We start from the raw sequence: 22,876 nt of genomic DNA, 5'->3' as shown, positions 1-22,876 counted from the left end.
TCTCTTATTCCCATCTATAAAATTACCTTTAAACAAATGGAGATTTCTTTTATTGATATACTAACGACTTTTTTCGAGGAGATCGTCTCGGTCATCGACCGCAGAAGTCCCTCTTTTTCCCTTTTTACCTAATCACGAAGTTTATTAGAAAAGTGATATTATTCTAAAACAAAAGGGTTTTGGATCGTCACAATCTGGTCGATTGACAGATCTGATCTTCCCATCAGCTGATGCATTTCTCAGGTGATGATTGGGGAAAATTCAAGATAAAAGAGCAAGTTTCCCCACTCGAGGCAGTCCAAAAATATGTATGGCATATCCAAGATAGAATATGCCATATGACCTAGCCATTTATGCCTCATAGGACTCCTCCTGCTACTCATCCTGCTAGCCATCCAACAGTAAAGTCCAGCCTAACCTCACTACAGCAACCCAACTCCACAGCAGGGTTGGGAAATTTATGTTTTTTTTTTAAATAAAACAATAATACACGTTTTATTTAGAAACCTTTGTTTTTTTTTTGTTTTAAAACAGTTTTATATTACATTATAAAATACTGTTTTAAAACAATGTTTTAAATTTAAAAAAGAATGTTTTATTACATAAATTTAGTAAATAAACTTTTTCTGACTTGTGAGCTAAATGTGAGCGTAGGAATGGGAAATTTTTCTCACTCTCATGGGTCATGAAAGCACATGACATGTGACTTTTATCACTAAGAGGAGATTTCCTGATAGCACATGCCAGTTAATACTGTTAGCAATACAGCTAATGTAATATTACTTGGATGGAAAAAAACATTATTATTATCATCGTTACTTGTTAAGTATAAAATGAGTGCAGGAAGAAGGTTTGATAATATCTGAAACCAGTACAAACTAATTTCTGGAAATCCAGGAAAACCAGCATGCAGGTGCAATTCAAAATACAGTATGTAGGAAAGAAATGGTTAGATTAGTCACTAGCATGAAAAAAATATATTGAAGATAACCATCTACAGAATGATATACAGGAATTGCAATAGCTGGGTGAGTATTTTGAACCATTATAAGTTTTAAAATTTTCTATAGCTTGCTATAAAGTTTTCCTGGGTCATAACTCAATTGAATCTATATAGATATTCTTTAGTTCTTCACCAGAGTTATATCCATAGCGTTACGAAAAAAACGGTCCTTTTCCAAAAATATGTATGGGCATATACATTGTTATCTATGATCTATGAAAATTTTATTAATTACTTTTGCAGCAAAAGTTTTTCATAACATTACTTTTATAGTGTTCAAAATGACTTGCAACAACTTGGGATCACTGGAGTCATGCAAGCAGCCAAAGACAGATTTGATATGGCTATCACAGACTATCACCTTTTAGCAAATCTTCTGGACCCAATACACCTATACCAGAGTGCAAAGCTCACAGACAGTATGAACAAGGCTAGATTAACCCACTTTGGGGCCCTAGATACTTTCTTTATACTGGGCCCCATCCCTCTCCCACAAGAAATTGAGTGCACAAATAATATAAAACAATAAATAAAACAAAACTAAATAATGTGAAAAACTAAAACAAATCTTAATTTTTTATTAATAAAAAAATATTTAATTGCTATAAAAAAAAATCTAAATTATCGGAAGAATCTTATTTACAAATCTTTTCAAAATAAACAGTTTGACTGGGATCTTCTAAAAACTGGGCCGTAGACATTTGTCTCATTTGTCTATGCAATGATCTGGCCTGAGTATGAAGGATGCTGCACTAACTCTGTGCCACGCTTACTACTGCTAGTCTGTTTTAAAATACATAAGTATTTTAAAACAGACTAGCATAGTAAGTGTATTTTAAAACAAACTAGCAGTAGTAAGCGTATTTTAAAACAGACTGCTTAAAACTGAAGGCATAGTGTCTGTTTTAAAATACTTACGTATTTTAAAACAGACATAGTTTACTTACATAAAATACTTACGTATTTTAAAACAGACACTATGCCTTCAGTTTTAAAATACTTGGCAAAATCTAGCCCATTTCTGTAACACATGTTTGCAGAGTCTGTGTTAACTAATATCACTCCTCTTACATGGTGACAGTCATTATGTGACAGAATTGATAAACCTGTTTTAAAATTAGTTATACAGCTGCACACAGCAGTGGCTTCTTCAGAGGGAATTGAAAGAATTTTCTCTACCTATGGACTTGTTCATTCAAAACTTAGAAATCGACTTGGACAGGAAAAGGCAGCAAAGCTTGTTAAAGTTTTCAAGCACCTAAACAAACACTACTGACTGTTATACATTTCTGAAAATAAGAAATTCTTTAAGCTGCAGAAGCCACTGCTGTCAATCCTGTTTTGGTATTTGTACATGCAAATCTTAAAAATGCCATTGCATAAAGAAAACTTCAAAAATGCTATATTTTATATTAAATAAAACATTCTGTACATTCTTGAGTCTTACACCGAAGATAATAAAAATAAAAACCATTCAACTATCCAGCAAAATTCTTTAATAACTTAAAAACATTTTCAAACGCATTAAGCGTTCATCATCAGTTAATTGTATAATTCGAAATGTGAAATTCGAAAAATTACGCAACGGAAATTCCAAATAACGGTTATGTAAAATTAAAATGTAACGTGTTACAAACGAAAGTGCTATATACAAATTTTCGTGTGCTTAATAAACAACAATAATAATAATAATAATAATAATAATAATAACTCTCCCGTGGTCACCACCTGAATGATCATCATAAGCCTGATTGAGCCTTTTATATAGATCTATGCCAATTCATCGCAAAAAGATTTCCAAGCGGACAAAAGCCCGCTGGCATCCCTATAGTTGATACACTACGCACTCTTCTGTGCCCCGTGGATTTCCAGCTTTTCGAGATATTTTATCACGTGTCTAGATGTAGTGGCTTTTATTATAGAGGCCTGGTCCCAGAAAACAGTAATGCCTTGTTGTTTAGCATAAGTGGCAAGGACCATGCTGTCAATTGTTTTGTTCACTGAAAGCTTATGCTCATTGATTCTTTTTTTCAAATTCCTCAAAGTTGCGCCTATATATACTAAGTAGGAGTTGAACAGGCAGTCTCTTAGCAGTATCGAGTATATTCCTGTTAAGGAGTTGCGTTCATAATCCCCCTTGTCATTCCTTAACATTCTGTATATAGTGGGATTACGTCGATAAACTATCTGCAAGTTCTTACTTTTGGAAACCCTCTTGATAATCAGTTTAAGGAAGGGTATATAATCGAGGACCATTTTGCTGTATAGTTGAATTGCTTTTATTTTTATTGATTTTATTCTCCAGTAAGCAAGTATACTATTACACTGAAGATTTTGTTTTGTTTTTTTTTTCTTTTTCTATTTTACTAGATCAAGTATTTTATTTCCAAAAAAAAATCCATGTTTTAAAACATTATTTTTAAATATGCCAACCCTGCTCCACAGAAATACCCAACAAGGTAATATGCACTTATTGTAAACTCTCTCTCTCGCAACGTAGGGAACTTAGGTCCTGTGTATTTTACCTTTGTATCTTAATTTTGTTATATTTTATTAAATGTTTGATTTTGTTGAACTTATTAATGGCCTCCTCTATTATTATTGCGACACCTCAAATTGCACAACCCCACAACCATCCAGTGACAAAGTGAGCAGATCCCTCAGATCCGACGATTAGAGGGCACTGACCCCTCGTCTGTATTCTCACAATACTATAATAATTAATTTGATTTTTCAATTTCAATGTTATGACTAATTTCTTGTATTGTAGTCATTATTATAATTATTATTGATTTAATCTCTCTAATTCATGTTTCCAATAGATATCCTATCTACAGTATCAATCTATGCATCATATTCTTTCTAAGAATACAGGTTGAATCATACTAATTCAGATTTCATTACTTTGGCTGCTTTGGTGGTTTGGGACTATGATTTGAATCTGGTTGGCATTAGTTTGCACAATCAACATCTGACTAGCTATGCAGTGAAAACTATCAATATGAAAATCTGAAATTATCCAGTTCTGAGTGTCAAAATATCCAAAATTATTTGCAGTTATTCAATGTAATGGCTTAGAAAAGTTGATCTTAAAATGAAGGAAGAAAATAATATCTGCCAAGGTCTACTTTTGTTGTTATAGATTACAGCCATTTTTTCTTTACTTTTAGTTTTTGATTATATGAAATCCTATTTTCTCTATCTTTTCTCCTGTACTTATTTTTATGTCACAGTACAATAAACTTGTACTACAGTAGGTTTGTCTATGTAAGTTGTTTTAGTATCACTAATACAGCACAGTACAGTACAGCATTACTTAACCATTTTTACTCTAAGCTTCACCAGTTTGGAAAATCTGCAACTGCAACATCTGTCAGATCCAAAACTTGTCAGATTTATGAGGTTCAATCTATATTCTCATATGTTCAATGTAAAATTATAGTAATTATTATTTGCAAGTTACTTAAATTTATATTAATATAATTAACCAAATATACTGTAATAATGTATAATTATATATATATATTATGTTAATAATATATATAATTACATTATTATTATTACTATAATTTTCTAATTAATAATTGGACAATAGTAATTAATCATTTTAATTATTTCTAGTTTATTAAAATTTATAACTCTAGATCATTTATAGATCATTTACAGATCGTTTTTACTTTCTTGACTGTTATATATAACAGAGAGAAAGTATGGCAATTGGTTAAAACATGATCCCCCCAAGATTTTTACATTTTTGGATTCAGGACACCTTTGAAATATTGAGAAATGCAAAAAAATTTGAAGGTTATTTCTGTGTGTATGGATTATGGTTTCTCAAATGAGATCCCGGTTGTTTTTTAACCCAGGAAATTCTTCTCATACAGGAAATCCTGCAAATTTCTTAAAAGTTCACTTTTTTTCTTATTTTGTGTTAAGGTTGAAAAAATTTTGCAAATAGAAAGTATAATTAACACATAAACTGTCAGAATACAGTAGAGTCTCGATTATCCAACCCCCGATTAACCGACACCTCGGTTAACCGACCGTCCTAGTCGGCAAATTTCAAATGTCCACTAGTGATGTGGCGCTACAATATTTGGCTATGTCTTGGCCACTTTAATAGTATTTTTACGTGTTTTAGCTGGCAACACTCATTCGACCATGAAAGGGAGCCAGTATTTAAACGAGGCTTAATTTTCTAATTTTTAACGATACAATAGCGACGATTATTATTTTAAAAAATTTTTGTTAGGCTTAACATCGATGAAAATTCAACGCGAAGTAGGTTAATAGCGATATACTAATATACTAATTACATGGGATATAATAATATACTACACTAATAATGGATTTTTTCATACTTTTCGGTTATCCGACTTTTCAATTATCCGACCAACCCCAGTCCCCAATTGAGTCGGATAATCGAGGCTCTACTGTACATTTGTATTTATTAATTTTAAACCTACTTATTAGTTTTTTTAATTTTTCCTCATTATGGCATGTCACAAATGGTCAATAATCAGTATGTAGCTTATTTGTGGCAGGACTCTGAAAATTCTTTACTTGTCGGAACCTGTAATATTTGGAATAATTGTGCTTACGCTGTCTTGAGTTTTAACCATGCCCAGTAGCTTCAATAACTGCATTATGCCAAGTTGTGCAAATTGGGCAAGGATACAAATAAATACAAAGTCTGCAAGTATGAAATTTTTCTTCATAAACCTGATTATTAAAGCCAAATAAATTGCCAAATTATCAGGCTATAAGCTTGATGCCACTATTAAAGCAGACAAGGTAGACAAATCAAGAATACTAGAGAGCAAAAGAAGTACTACAATCTCAAAAATGAACTCAAAATCTTCCAGGCTACAAGTGAAAAAAACATATAACATCTGTCTTCTCTTAAACGCATTAATGATGATTCCACTAACATCAATTAAATCGGAAAGGGCATTCTCGGTAGCAGGACTTTTCATTACTAAAATAAGAATCAGATTGACTAATCGAAGTATTGACCATCTTTGCTTTTTAAAATCTTATTATAAAAATTTACAATAATATTTTGTATTATGTTTTATTTAAAAAACGAAAATTACCTTCTAAGTCTTAAAGTCTTAAGAAGTTTCATCTGGATTCATTTTTTTTTAAATTTTCAACTCAATTCAAAGCATTTTGTTGTTGTTGTTGTTGTATGCAGTTTCCAGCAAACTTTAATAAATTTTTTCTATTTGTGAAAATTTCTACTTAATTCAAAGGTAATTTTTAATATGTATCTTACACAACATTATTAATATAATTTTGGAGGTTGCAGAACATATTAAATTACTTTAAAAAATGAATAATAATTAAATCATTTAATTTCATGATATTTTGTTTATCTTAACAACAGTGGACTAGTCAGATATGGTTCTACCCACAGTAGTGGAGAATAAACGTGGGAAATTTTTAAACTAATTTTTCATGTGTTTTTTCTCATTACTGTTTCAGAAAAAGATTTTGTAAACAGTTATGTCTAGTAAAGAAAAGTCTTTTCTTATTGTTACATAATTCATTTTTTAGGTGAATTTTTTTTGTGGTAGTTTTTGGCGATACCCCAAAAGAATTTAACAAATATATCCATCCTTCACCACTGTCATACGATCGCCCTGGATGGATATATCTGTCCTTCACTGCTGAGTGGTTAAAAATAATTAATTCTGTCCAGCGATTTCCCGGGAAACAGTTCACTTTTATCCCGGAAACCCGGGACAAGCAAAAGACCGGGAAATGAGAAACCCTAGTATGGATGTTAGTGTGTGTGGGAGGGCACAATTTCGTTCACCCTCTTTGAAGCTTAATAGTGCCTGTGCTTTTTGTTGAAAATTTCTGAAATTTATCAGGAAGGTTTGCCTATTATGGGGATTGATGCTATTAAATTTTGGTGGTTAAAGGCTGATGGGATGGAGAGATAAAGGAAGTTGTGTCATATCTTGAGTAGAGTCAAACTTGATGATGATTGTACTTCTTATTAGCATTTACAATTTTTTTATAAAACCCATCCCTGTCCTCAAAATTAAGCTTTCTGCCAATTTATAAGAATTAAAAATATAAAATTTTTAATAAAATATAACAACAGATGGTGCCATGAAATGTTGCTAGGAAAGTTAACAACTCATTGCTGAATTTTTTCATAAAATCTTGTTAATGAAAAAATTATCTATAAATGTTCTAGAATTTTTTAATAAACTAGATGTATTTAATTAAAAGTAAATGCCAAACTATAATAATTTTATTGTGGTTTATATTAGCAATCATTTCTGTTCCATTTTTATTTTTTCTAATAAACTAACTAAATAAATAAAGTATTTTACTTTTTAGATATAAATCTTCAGATCTTTATTAAAATACTTATATTAACACTTACCTTAATATTTAGAGGAATAAAAGATACTAAACTGTAATCTTCTATGACACCAACCAAAGCTTCATTTAATTTCTTAAATTTCTTTAAAAATGGATGATCCTAAATTTGAAAATTTATTTAAAAAAATTCAGCAAACAGTATTTACTATACTTATAATAAAAATCTGTAATAAAATTTTAATGTTTACTTCAAAAATTTTATGCTTACATTAACTGTAGATAATTATGGGTATTATAACATATAACAGTAGTTACGTTCCAGAAAGTGCTGTTTTATGCAAATTTGTGTTATACAAAACAAAGGACTAGTGCAAAACATAGGGCTATGTTCTAGAAGTTCGCAAAAGTATACTATTCTCTTTCATAACTAAGAGAAACATGTTGATTAAAGCAATTGATAATTTATTCCCAATCAATAATTAATTAACAATCGCTATTAAAAGTACCATATTATGTGATAATATTAATTTTAGTTGAACATAGGCTTTTTTTTTTTTACAAAGTATTGTTGTCATCTCAGCTTTTTTGTTGATCTTGATCAGAAGTATCAGCAACATTTTCATATTTTTTGTTTTTATCATTAAAGTTTTTAGAATTATGAAGTAAAAATATGTTTTTAATAAAAAATTTGTTCTAGAGAGTCATGTTTGTTCAGTTGAGTACAGAGTGACTTTTTCCAGAATTTGTGTTTGAATACTGAATTGTTTGAGCACCAAGATACTGCCGTATTTCTTTCATCATTTTACAAGTGATTGCTTACCTACAGTTTAAAAAAGTTTAATAGCACTTATCTAAAAATGTTTAAATAAACTTTACTAAATAGAAAGATTAATCCATAAAAACAAAACACAGTGACAGTCTTAAAGGCTAAAATCTGAAGGCAATGACAATGACACCCAGTTGATAGGAAAGCTAGGATAAGGTAGAAAAAAATTGTACTATTAGTTCACATTAAAGTAAACCTGGTGAAAGGCACAAAAAAAAATTGAAAATTTCAATATTCTAAAATCCATGGGCAAATTTGAGACAACATGCATGCTTGCTTGAAAAAAAAAATTAAAATAATGCAGTTTACATTTAAAAATTGTGAAATTTGGTACAGATAATTTCAAAAGCTGTGTTAGAGCAAAACAGTGTTGTATGAAGGATACCTGTACTATATAATCTTTCATGAAATCATAATTTTCTAATTTAAATAACAGAATTTAACTAACAGAATCTAAATTTTCCATTAAAATGAATTATTAAGAGAAAAATGTACATTATTCTATAAGTAAAACTTTTTAAGATTACTTTTGTTTTTTTTTTAAATTAGTCATCAAATAAATGTTTCTTAGAGAATAATAATACAAAATTTCAAACTTATTCAATGACTAAAGATGAGAGGACAAATCTTAAGAATGTTTTTTATAAAAGCTTGTGTTGAGATAATGAAGGAGAAAACATTTTGAACATTGAAGAAAAGGAGAGATACATAATCCTAATTGTAGACAATTACCAATCTAAACATAAATAATTAAATTACTTTTGAAATAAGCAAAAATCAAAAGCTTTCAGAAACACCATAGTAATTTTTACATAAAACTATGCAATGCATTCAGAATAAAGAAATTTAAAATAACTGTAATCAAATAAACATTCAGAATAATTATTTTTAAAGATTTTTAAGTTTGTATTTAAGATTTATGTTGACTTTTAATATTGTCTATTATTTTGTTTGTTCTATTTCTATGGTTTAAAAATTTTCAGCTATACTCTGTCTCAGTGATTCTCAACCTTTTTTTTGTCACGGTACACTTTTAATAATTTAAAAATTTCGCGCCACACATGGTTACTTTAAATACCACAGGACAACCGGTGACATTATAAGTGATTTTTAAATGCCGTTGGTTATTTAGGTCATGTTTTCTAAATGCCTTGGTAACTACAGGCAGTTACTGGTAACACCAGTTACAATTACCAAATGCGCCCTAGGAAAGTAGAACTGATTGAACTAGTTGTCTGATGTCACTTATGTATCAGTATTCGCAGTGGCGGCACAACACACTTCAAAAATCTTGCAGCACACTAAAGTGCCATGGCACAGTGATTGAGAATCATAATTACATTTACTAACTAGGATTTCTCTAATGGGATCCTGGGATCCATCTGTATTAACCCAGAATATCCTGCAAATTTCTTAAAAGTTCACTTTTTTCTTATTTTTAACTAAGCTGATAGTAACATAGACGACATTATGTCACAAAAATCACCGTGATAGGTAACCTACTGAAGAATGCCAATATATTTACACAATATAGTTCCGTCAAAATTTTCATTTGCAGAAGTCCTTACATTATGAAATTATTCACAATAAGCAACATAATAATACTTTGTTTATTTTAAAACTAACGTACAAAACTAAAAACAAGTACACAGTAATAAACACTCAAATCATGAGGAAGTGGAAATTTAGTTCTGTTCAACATTGCTGAGAGCAAAGTATTGTTTACCAAGCACAGGAAAAGTAAATGGTAAAAGAAAGCTTATTTTGAATGTTTATAACACCCTTTCTATATTGCTTATTGTAAATAATTTCATAATGCAAGGACTGCTGTAAATGAATTTTTTGATGGAACTATATAGTGTGTAAGTATATTGGTGTTTTTCGATAATTCACTTATCACTGTGATTTTTGTGATGTCATGTCATTTACGTCACTATCAGCTTAGTTGTGACAGAATATATTAACAAATTTTTCATTTTCTTATCAAAATATCATATTTCAATTCTTGTCAGAGTCAAACGATTTAATTGTTTTAATCTTTTTTTTAAATCTTGATCTGTTAAACCGAATTAATCCTAAAAGATGAAAAACAAAGAGTGGATTGAAACAGTTTATTGCAGGGCAATAACAGATAATCATTATCATTAATCCTTCCAAAGAAAGATGTATTTGCATCCATTTTGCACTTAACCATAATTAAGACATATGATATCCCATCATGTAGCAGGCTTTCTGACCCTCATTTTGGTTGGACCATCTAAATTAAATAGGGAGAGAAGTCAGAAGAGAAAAAGAAACTTACTGATTCAAGAAAAAGAAATCTGAAGTGGAAGGGTTGAGGAAATAGGTCATCAGTGGTACTGTTGAAATATGAGAGTATTGAGGAACCCAACAGGGATTGAGAGGAACCCAAGACTTCATTAGAAGTTAGAGAAAATTAGAAAAATTTCCCTTCTCAAAGATTGATCACATGTCACAGAAAAGTAACAATAGATACACCTGGTATATCCTAATCAACAGTTAGGATTGTAGTGCCTCTGAAAATTAATACCCCTTCTGTTAGTTCAGGGCAACTTCCACTCCTTTCTCAAGCTCCTCTAAGAAGAAACAGCTTGATTTTATAGTAATAATACTCCTTTGTAAACTAAGTATGTTTGCAAACATAACATAAATAAACTAACTAAATTTGTTATGAGTAGTTTGAAANCAAATTTCAAATGTCCGCTAGTGATGTGGCGCTACAATATTTGGCTATGTCTTGGCTACTTTAATATTATTTTTACGTGTTTTAGCTGGCAACACTCATTCGACCATGAAAGGGAGCCAGTATTTAAACGAGGCTTAATTTTCTAATTTTTAACGATACAATAGCGACGATTATTATTTTAAAAAACTTTTGTTAGGCTTAACAGCGATGAAAATTCAACGCGAAGTAGGTTAATGGCGATATACTAATATACTAATTACATTGGATATAATAATATACTACACTAATAATGGATTTTTTCATACTTTTCGGTTATCCGACTTTTCAATTATCCGACCAACCCCAGTCCCCAATTGAGTCGGATAATCGAGGCTCTACTGTACATTTGTATTTATTAATTTTAAACCTACTTATTAGTTTTTTTAATTTTTCCTCATTATGGCATGTCACAAATGGTCAATAATCAGTATGTAGCTTATTTGTGGCAGGACTCTGAAAATTCTTTACTTGTCGGAACCTGTAATATTTGGAATAATTGTGCTTACGCTGTCTTAATTTTTAACCATGCCCAGTAGCTTCAATAACTGCATTATGCCAAGTTGTGCAAATTGGGCAAGGATACAAATAAATACAAAGTCTGCAAGTATGAAATTTTTCTTCATAAACCTGATTATTAAAGCCAAATAAATTGCCAAATTATCAGGCTATAAGCTTGATGCCACTATTAAAGCAGACAAGGTAGACAAATCAAGAATACTAGAGAGCAAAAGAAGTACTACAATCTCAAAAATGAACTCAAAATCTTCCAGGCTACAAGTGAAAAAAACATATAACATCTGTCTTCTCTTAAACGCATTAATGATGATTCCACTAACATCAATTAAATCGGAAAGGGCATTCTCGGTAGCAGGACTTTTCATTACTAAAATAAGAATCAGATTGACTAATCGAAGTATTGACCATCTTTGCTTTTTAAAATCTTATTATAAAAATTTACAATAATATTTTGTATTATGTTTTATTTAAAAAACGAAAATTACCTTCTAAGTCTTAAAGTCTTAAGAAGTTTCATCTGGATTCATTTTTTTTTAAATTTTCAACTCAATTCAAAGCATTTTGTTGTTGTTGTTGTTGTATGCAGTTTCCAGCAAACTTTAATAAATTTTTTCTATTTGTGAAAATTTCTACTTAATTCAAAGGTAATTTTTAATATGTATCTTACACAACATTATTAATATAATTTTGGAGGTTGCAGAACATATTAAATTACTTTAAAAAATGAATAATAATTAAATCATTTAATTTCATGATATTTTGTTTATCTTAACAACAGTGGACTAGTCAGATATGGTTCTACCCACAGTAGTGGAGAATAAACGTGGGAAATTTTTAAACTAATTTTTCATGTGTTTTTTCTCATTACTGTTTCAGAAAAAGATTTTGTAAACAGTTATGTCTAGTAAAGAAAAGTCTTTTCTTATTGTTACATAATTAATTTTTTAGGTGAATTTTTTTTGTGGTAGTTTTTGGCGATACCCCAAAAGAATTTAACAAATATATCCATCCTTCACCACTGTCATACGATCGCCCTGGATGGATATATCTGTCCTTCACTGCTGAGTGGTTAAAAATAATTAATTCTGTCCAGCGATTTCCCGGGAAACAGTTCACTTTTATCCCGGAAACCCGGGACAAGCAAAAGACCGGGAAATGAGAAACCCTAGTATGGATGTTAGTGTGTGTGGGAGGGCACAATTTCGTTCACCCTCTTTGAAGCTTAATAGTGCCTGTGCTTTTTGTTGAAAATTTCTGAAATTTATCAGGAAGGTTTGCCTATTAGGGGGATTGATGCTATTAAATTTTGGTGGTTAAAGGCTGATGGGATGGAGAGATAAAGGAAGTTGTGTCATATCTTGAGTAGAGTCAAACTTGATGATGATTGTACTTCTTATTAGCATTTACAATTTTTTTATAAAACCCATCCCTGTCCTCAAAATTAAGCTTTCTGCCAATTTATAAGAATTAAAAATATAAAATTTTTAATAAAATATAACAACAGATGGTGCCATGAAATGTTGCTAGGAAAGTTAACAACTCATTGCTGAATTTTTTCATAAAATCTTGTTAATGAAAAAATTATCTATAAATGTTCTAGAATTTTTTAATAAACTAGATGTATTTAATTAAAAGTAAATGCCAAACTATAATAATTTTATTGTGGTTTATATTAGCAATCATTTCTGTTCCATTTTTATTTTTTCTAATAAACTAACTAAATAAATAAAGTATTTTACTTTTTAGATATAAATCTTCAGATCTTTATTAAAATACTTATATTAACACTTACCTTAATATTTAGAGGAATAAAAGATACTAAACTGTAATCTTCTATGACACCAACCAAAGCTTCATTTAATTTCTTAAATTTCTTTAAAAATGGATGATCCTAAATTTGAAAATTTATTTTAAAAAATTCAGCAAACAGTATTTACTATACTTATAATAAAAATCTGTAATAAAATTTTAATGTTTACTTCAAAAATTTTATGCTTACATTAACTGTAGATAATTATGGGTATTATAACATATAACAGTAGTTACGTTCCAGAAAGTGCTGTTTTATGCAAATTTGTGTTATACAAAACAAAGGACTAGTGCAAAACATAGGGCTATGTTCTAGAAGTTCGCAAAAGTATACTATTCTCTTTCATAACTAAGAGAAACATGTTGATTAAAGCAATTGATAATTTATTCCCAATCAATAATTAATTAACAATCGCTATTAAAAGTACCATATTATGTGATAATATTAATTTTAGTTGAACATAGGCTTTTTTTTTTTTACAAAGTATTGTTGTCATCTCAGCTTTTTTGTTGATCTTGATCAGAAGTATCAGCAACATTTTCATATTTTTTGTTTTTATCATTAAAGTTTTTAGAATTATGAAGTAAAAATATGTTTTTAATAAAAAATTTGTTCTAGAGAGTCATGTTTGTTCAGTTGAGTACAGAGTGACTTTTTCCAGAATTTGTGTTTGAATACTGAATTGTTTGAGCACCAAGATACTGCCGTATTTCTTTCATCATTTTACAAGTGATTGCTTACCTACAGTTTAAAAAAGTTTAATAGCACTTATCTAAAAATGTTTAAATAAACTTTACTAAATAGAAAGATTAATCCATAAAAACAAAACACAGTGACAGTCTTAAAGGCTAAAATCTGAAGGCAATGACAATGACACCCAGTTGATAGGAAAGCTAGGATAAGGTAGAAAAAAATTGTACTATTAGTTCACATTAAAGTAAACCTGGTGAAAGGCACAAAAAAAAATTGAAAATTTCAATATTCTAAAATCCATGGGCAAATTTGAGACAACATGCATGCTTGCTTGAAAAAAAAAATTAAAATAATGCAGTTTACATTTAAAAATTGTGAAATTTGGTACAGATAATTTCAAAAGCTGTGTTAGAGCAAAACAGTGTTGTATGAAGGATACCTGTACTATATAATCTTTCATGAAATCATAATTTTCTAATTTAAATAACAGAATTTAACTAACAGAATCTAAATTTTCCATTAAAATGAATTATTAAGAGAAAAATGTACATTATTCTATAAGTAAAACTTTTTAAGATTACTTTTGTTTTTTTTTTAAATTAGTCATCAAATAAATGTTTCTTAGAGAATAATAATACAAAATTTCAAACTTATTCAATGACTAAAGATGAGAGGACAAATCTTAAGAATGTTTTTTATAAAAGCTTGTGTTGAGATAATGAAGGAGAAAACATTTTGAACATTGAAGAAAAGGAGAGATACATAATCCTAATTGTAGACAATTACCAATCTAAACATAAATAATTAAATTACTTTTGAAATAAGCAAAAATCAAAAGCTTTCAGAAACACCATAGTAATTTTTACATAAAACTATGCAATGCATTCAGAATAAAGAAATTTAAAATAACTGTAATCAAATAAACATTCAGAATAATTATTTTTAAAGATTTTTAAGTTTGTATTTAAGATTTATGTTGACTTTTAATATTGTCTATTATTTTGTTTGTTCTATTTCTATGGTTTAAAAATTTTCAGCTATACTCTGTCTCAGTGATTCTCAACCTTTTTTTTGTCACGGTACACTTTTAATAATTTAAAAATTTCGCGCCACACATGGTTACTTTAAATACCACAGGACAACCGGTGACATTATAAGTGATTTTTAAATGCCGTTGGTTATTTAGGTCATGTTTTCTAAATGCCTTGGTAACTACAGGCAGTTACTGGTAACACCAGTTACAATTACCAAATGCGCCCTAGGAAAGTAGAACTGATTGAACTAGTTGTCTGATGTCACTTATGTATCAGTATTCGCAGTGGCGGCACAACACACTTCAAAAATCTTGCAGCACACTAAAGTGCCATGGCACAGTGATTGAGAATCATAATTACATTTACTAACTAGGATTTCTCTAATGGGATCCTGGGATCCATCTGTATTAACCCAGAATATCCTGCAAATTTCTTAAAAGTTCACTTTTTTCTTATTTTTAACTAAGCTGATAGTAACATAGACGACATTATGTCACAAAAATCACCGTGATAGGTAAACTACTGAAGAATGCCAATATATTTACACAATATAGTTCCGTCAAAATTTTCATTTGCAGAAGTCCTTACATTATGAAATTATTCACAATAAGCAACATAATAATACTTTGTTTATTTTAAAACTAACGTACAAAACTAAAAACAAGTACACAGTAATAAACACTCAAATCATGAGGAAGTGGAAATTTAGTTCTGTTCAACATTGCTGAGAGCAAAGTATTGTTTACCAAGCACAGGAAAAGTAAATGGTAAAAGAAAGCTTATTTTGAATGTTTATAACACCCTTTCTATATTGCTTATTGTAAATAATTTCATAATGCAAGGACTGCTGTAAATGAATTTTTTGATGGAACTATATAGTGTGTAAGTATATTGGTGTTTTTCGATAATTCACTTATCACTGTGATTTTTGTGATGTCATGTCATTTACGTCACTATCAGCTTAGTTGTGACAGAATATATTAACAAATTTTTCATTTTCTTATCAAAATATCATATTTCAATTCTTGTCAGAGTCAAACGATTTAATTGTTTTAATCTTTTTTTTAAATCTTGATCTGTTAAACCGAATTAATCCTAAAAGATGAAAAACAAAGAGTGGATTGAAACAGTTTATTGCAGGGCAATAACAGATAATCATTATCATTAATCCTTCCAAAGAAAGATGTATTTGCATCCATTTTGCACTTAACCATAATTAAGACATATGATATCCCATCATGTAGCAGGCTTTCTGACCCTCATTTTGGTTGGACCATCTAAATTAAATAGGGAGAGAAGTCAGAAGAGAAAAAGAAACTTACTGATTCAAGAAAAAGAAATCTGAAGTGGAAGGGTTGAGGAAATAGGTCATCAGTGGTACTGTTGAAATATGAGAGTATTGAGGAACCCAACAGGGATTGAGAGGAACCCAAGACTTCATTAGAAGTTAGAGAAAATTAGAAAAATTTCCCTTCTCAAAGATTGATCACATGTCACAGAAAAGTAACAATAGATACACCTGGTATATCCTAATCAACAGTTAGGATTGTAGTGCCTCTGAAAATTAATACCCCTTCTGTTAGTTCAGGGCAACTTCCACTCCTTTCTCACGCTCCTCTAAGAAGAAACAGCTTGATTTTATAGTAATAATACTCCTTTGTAAACTAAGTATGTTTGCAAACATAACATAAATAAACTAACTAAATTTGTTATGAGTAGTTTGAAACTAGTTTTTCTGAAGAGTCATCACCATCATTGTTCATCAGACAATGAATGAATTCATTATACATACACGTGAAAAAATCTTCATTATTCCAGATTTTAAAGACAAGAAAACTCAAAAGTATTAAAAAATTATTTTTTAAAGTTCTATAGTAAAGCGTGTTATTTAATTTGAATTATTGGAATAAAAGGAGTTAATTATGAATGAAGTTCAAATGATATCTTAAATATATTTGCTATACTGGAAAAAAATATATTGATTTTGAGATGTACTATTAAATTTTATGTCAATTTTAATGCATTACTGTAATCCAAAATGTTATAAATTAAAATGATAATAAATTCAATATCAGGAATACAGCATTTGATTTTATGATCTATATTGATATATAATGAATACTAGTTTGTTCTTGAGAGGAAACAACAACTCAAAAAAAAGCTGTTAAACATGGCTAGAAAAATCTGTTCAAAATAAATTTATGTTGCTGGAATTTAAAAAATGAATTCATTAATGTTATTATTTTTCATCCAGTTGGTTTTTCATAGAATTAAAAATATATATTAATCTGAAGATAATGATAACTATAACCCAAAATAAAATTACGATAAGCAAATTCTATTGTATTTATACATATGTATTATGTATTATGGATTCTGTACCTGATTTCCTATTCAATTCTGATACTTCAAATCACTTGGCAATAAGCAATTACCCAAAATAACTGGATGAGATATCGCTTCACAAACATCAGAAAATCCTGAAAAAATGTAGCATTTATCTTATTTGTTTAAAACAGTTATATATCTTATTAAACATTACATTTTTGCTGGATTTTCTGGTGTTTGTGAAGAGACTAACTTTGAAATATCCTTTGCATTGTTTATAATTTATAATAATTCTTTATAAACACTATTAGCTTTGTATGTTGTTTACAATTATTTAATATATATATTAAAACGTTTTAATTAAAAATAATCACAAAAAGATAGCTTATAATTTAAAATAATATGGCATAAATTAACAATTATAAATATCTTCAAAAATATGTGACATTTAAAATCAACCACTTGGTTTTATAGTTACTGAAGATCAATCTTTGCACCTCATATTGCATATTTGAATATTTTATTTTTTCAAAACTATATTTTTTGATAACATGCTTAACTAGCCCTTTTAAATTCACTATTTTGTTTTTACATAAAAAGTCCACTTCTACTCAAACACTTCATGTCAATATGTAAATAGTATACTTTGAAAGTTCAATAACATGAGACTAGAAAATACTAACCATGTAACAGAAAGCAAAATATTTTTATAGCAGGTGGTCTGTAGGTATAATACTTAAATTTATTCTTGCATATATATAAAATACAATGTTCTATTAAATAATTTATTATACTTATATTCATATATTTACTTTATTATATAAAATATTTTATTTTCACTTTTCAAAACTGAAATATGCAGTCACTTCCTTTTTTTTCATATTTTACCCAACTGTCTCAATGCTTTCTTTGAGGAGATTATTATTTAACATGGTCCAAATAGAAAAGTATGGATTCTTTCTAGCAAAAGTTGTCTTCTTACAATTTGATTTCTCTTACAAAGTAACCCTTATCCAGATAAAGAGGGTCTGTCAGACTCTTTTCAACATATTACTCTTCAAATTTCTCTTTTGATTTAAGATTACTACTTGCTGCTTTATGTATTTGTCAATTTATGTTTACAAAACTTTATTCTAGAATAATATAATACTTTTGGTAAATGTACACAAAATTCATTAAATTAAAATAAATATATGTTCAAATGGATAACATGAGTCTATCACTGTATCAGATGTATATTTTTCTTGTTGAGACCGGCAAAAAGCATTGTGCAGACTCTGATGGTTGTTGTTTTAATGTGTTAATTCTTGCTTTTAGTGAGTTATTAAAGTTTTAAGTTACTTGCTGCAAAATTACATAAGTATTTGCAATAAGTAAGTTGAAATGTATTTTGATTGAGATAAGACATCTTAACAATTGAGATAGATGTTAACATCGTGTTTTGTCTGATTAAGAACTTTAGGAAATTAAACATAACCTCAGTGATGATGAACTGACTGTATTTGACAACATTGAAAAGGAAAATTATGAGGAGTCTGACACAAATTAAATTTATCAGATGTTTCAGATGATATGATTGCTTTTGAATTTGAAAAGGATGATCAAGATTTGGATAGAATGGTAGGTCCACGTGGTCTTCCATTCCAACTCGGCAAAAAAAAATTTCAGTTATGTGATATTGTATAATAAAAAGTGCTTTACACATACCAAATAGTCATCCTTCAATTTGGAAAAAGTTGTCAATATACTTGACAGTTTTCACTTATTTGTAACTTCTGATATACTTCTACAAATTGTTTCATTTACAAACCAAGAATCTATATGAGTATATATGTAACTATTATCTAGGACCATGAATGAAAACTATCTGAGATAATACATATCCAACCATTTTTGGACTTTACTGAAAGATGTCTGAAACTCAATAATAGAAGTTATGAGGTTTTAGGGCATTCTCTTTATGATTCTCCTATTTTCAGAGCTAGTACAGGCAACTGATCATTCAAGAGTCTTTTATAGTGTGTTAGATTTGATGATAAAATACTGTACAAGATCAGAGTGCTGTAAGAAAGACAAGGTTAGTTCCAATACACTCTTCTAGTGGAGAAGAACCACAAAAGAAAAAATGATGGTTCATATGATCTATGAACAACTCTCAAATGCAAAAACATTTCAATGTATGCAATGATGCTTTATGCAGTCAACATTCAGTAAAGACATATGCTATACATGTAAAAATAAATTCAAATAAAATTTGTTGGCATAATGTAATTAAAAAAACTGATAAAAAAAGTTTCATACTAATAATATAACTCAAAATAACAATAACGTAAAAGAAAATGTACATCATGCCAAAGAATTAATGCTGAGTCCATTGGACCCACTTTATCCATTTGTGTTATAAAAATATCTTATCCAGACAGGAGTTAAATCAAGTCTTTTTTTTTTATTTCAAAGATTAAGATTTGAGTTTTTGCTCTTTTGACACTTTTACATTGAAAATCACACACAACATTGCCACATTTTAGTCAAAAGGCATTAATATGATAATGTACAATAAGCATTCTTTACGTAAAGGAAACAAAATGACTAAAAATATATCAAAATGACCAAATTTATCTCATCCTAATCTGAAATATACAGCAAAGTATATACTATTTTAAAAGATCATTTAGAAAAAATAGACTAAAAATGACCAATATATTCAAATTTAAATGACATATATACATCTAAGTATCTATTCAACACTACTAATAAAAGCTAGAAAAGAACTGTAGAAGAGATATGGACAAAGCCTAAGACTTTTTACAGTATACCTTTCAAAATGGATGTATCAATAAATAAAGTTTTTTAAGGGACATTATTGATGTCCCTAAGTAACAATTTCATTTAAACCCACTTTGAAAGACATATTGCAAAGTCTCTGATGTTCACTGAACACAATGAACAACAAAATTATGATTTCCTACAAAAAGTACTAGCCTGTTACTCTGCAGGACCTGGATTCAAATCAAGGTCAGTTCAAAATTTTCATGAATGAGTTGATCTAGATAAATCTGACTTATTCCTCATCACTTGACCTCCTTTTTGAGATTGGTCAAATCTATTGTGGATGTAAAAAAAGGCTCTTATTGCATCCACATTAACAAAATAATGAAATAAAATTACATAAAAAAAGGTTACACAAAAGGAGTTACAGATAATGATGAAGACATCACAATTGACATTTTCTTGTCTTTATATCTGATTCCATCTTTTCCCAGGTTGATTCAGTGATAAACTTTAATACCAATAGTAATAATGTTTTTGTAATCTTGTAAAAATATGTTATAGATGACACTGTACTTGTATTGTTGTTGTATATTATAATGCCAACATTAGATTTCATGGTGATAATTAGAAAATAGTCAATTCTCTAGAGCAGTGTTCTGCTACTTGTGGCACACTCATGACTCGACACAACACACTAAAATGTTATTCCCCTCAAAAATGATATGATACTATTAATAGATTAATAGAATTATGTAATGCCACTAACCTATTATTATTATTATTATTATTATTATTATTATATTTGGTTTAGGGGTTATACTCAATTGACACCAGTGGTTGTATACTCTGCCAGACCAGAGTCAAGGCATAGCAACCAAAACAAAACTAAAATTAAGTAAATGTGTCAGTGTGTGTGTCTGTATTTAGGAATTTCCTAACAATATTACATGTATTCAATATAGTGGCCTTCTGTAGTGTAATGTATGTATTTCTATTCAATTGTAATGTTCCCAGACTTTTGCATAGTGTGTGTGGTATGACACCTGTAAAGGAGAGAACAACAGATACAATAAGCACTATATTCATCCTCCACAGATGCCTTATTTCCTGGGCGAGTTCTGTGTACTTGCTGTTTTTTTTCAGTTATGTGTTTTGTATATTGTGAGTGTTTGGAATGGATATGTCTATAATGTATGTGATTTTATTGTGTTTGTCAATGAATGTGATGTCCGGTCTGTTGTGATAAATTGTTTTATCTGTGATTATGGCTCTGTCATAGTACCTTTTGTGTGTATTGTTTTCCAATACTGTTTGTGGAATGTATTTATAGTATGGTTTGTGGATGTCTAATAATTTGTGTTTCTTTGCAAGCTCTTGGTGTATTATATTTGCTACTTGATTATGTCTATGTAAATAATCTGTCTGTGCCAAGAGTTTGTAACCAGAAGTGATGTGTTGTATGGTTTCTGGCATGATGTGACATTTTCTGCATGTGTCATTTATGAGTGTTGTATCTGAGTATGTGTTTTCTGCAGTTTTTAGTATTTATGACCTGATCCCGTATGGCAATCATGAATCCTTCCGTCTCTCCAAAGAGGCATACCCAAGCTAACCAGCTGTTTGATGAAGTTTTGTCAACAAAATCCTGGGGCAGGTCATAAGGATGCCTGCCATGGAGTGCCTTTAGAGCCCACGACTGCTTAATGGTGTCTATGCTTTTTATATGTTGAGTCATGTCCATATGATGTGAGTGTAAGTTTAATGGTGTGTTATTTGAGTCTGCTAGAGTTACTGCTTTATGTAACTCTGATGTTTCTTGTTTTTTGTAGAAAAACTCTCACAGTGTTTGTATTTGTTTGTAGTAAAGGTTTACTATGTCAATCAGACCACATCCACCATCTTTACATGGAAGGGTTAATCTTTCCATGGCAGATTTAGGATGATGATGTTTATGCTTAGTAAGTGTTGTTCTTGTTTTCCTTTGGAGTTGCTCAAGATCTGTGTGAGTGCAATGTATAACTCCAAAAGAATATGTGAGTACTGGGATGACATATGTGTTTATTGCTTTAACTGTGTGTTTTGCATTTAACTGTGTTCTGAGAATAGTGTTTAACTACTTTGGTATTCTTTAATTAATCTTTGCTTTATTTATGTATGTTCTGTTAGTTTGACCTGTTGGAATCCTAAATACTTGTAGAACTTGTCCTCTTCCATGGATTCAATAATATTTCCATTTTAAAGTGAAAAATTAAAAAAAAATCTTCTTTCTTCAGGACTCCTTTTTCTATGTGAAGTGTTTTGCATTTGTCTAGGCCAAACTCCATTTGTATGTCCTTGCTGTATGAATGTGTGATTTGTAGAAGTTGATGAAGTTGTTTTTGTGTGGATGCATAGTTTTATGTTGTCCATGTATATGAGATGTGACAGCGTAAACTGTGTTGTTTTTTCATGTCTGATATTGTAGCCATATTGCGTGTTGTTTAACATGTTGGATAATAGGTTCAAGGCTAGACAGAACCAGACAGGACTCAAGGAATCACCTTGAAAAATTTCTTGCCTAATAAATATTTGGTTTTGTGTATGGAGGTATTATGAACCCTGAGATGTAGTGTTGTTCTCCAATGCTGCATAGCATTTTGGAAGAATGCAATGAGTGATGGATGTATTTTGTACATGTGTAGAATATGTAGCAGCCAACTGTGTGGAATGATGTCGAATGCTTTTCTGTAGTCTATATATGCCATGTGTATGTTTCTGTGTTGCTTGTGTGCTTGCCGTAGAATGACTGAATCTATGAGTAACTGTT

General features: G+C 29.7%; 1 protein-coding gene across 1 annotated transcript in view; it reads right to left on the bottom strand.

Annotated features, from left to right (window-relative positions):
* Nucleotides 1–22,876, bottom strand: part of LOC111630478 (GPN-loop GTPase 2-like) — a 36,427-nt gene that overhangs the window by 5,789 nt on the left and 7,762 nt on the right. Inside the window, exon 6 of the mRNA XM_023374584.1 lies at nt 13,226–13,324. Within this exon, the coding sequence (XP_023230352.1) occupies nt 13,226–13,324 (99 nt within the window). The remainder of the gene's footprint in view (nt 1–13,225; nt 13,325–22,876) is intronic.

The sequence above is a fragment of the Centruroides sculpturatus genome, unplaced genomic scaffold (assembly GCF_000671375.1).
Source record: "Centruroides sculpturatus isolate CEXI.00-Female unplaced genomic scaffold, Cexi_2.0 scaffold71, whole genome shotgun sequence".
In the NCBI taxonomy this organism is placed as follows: Eukaryota; Metazoa; Arthropoda; class Arachnida; order Scorpiones; family Buthidae; genus Centruroides; species Centruroides sculpturatus.
This window is presented reverse-complemented; position numbering and strand designations above follow the sequence as displayed.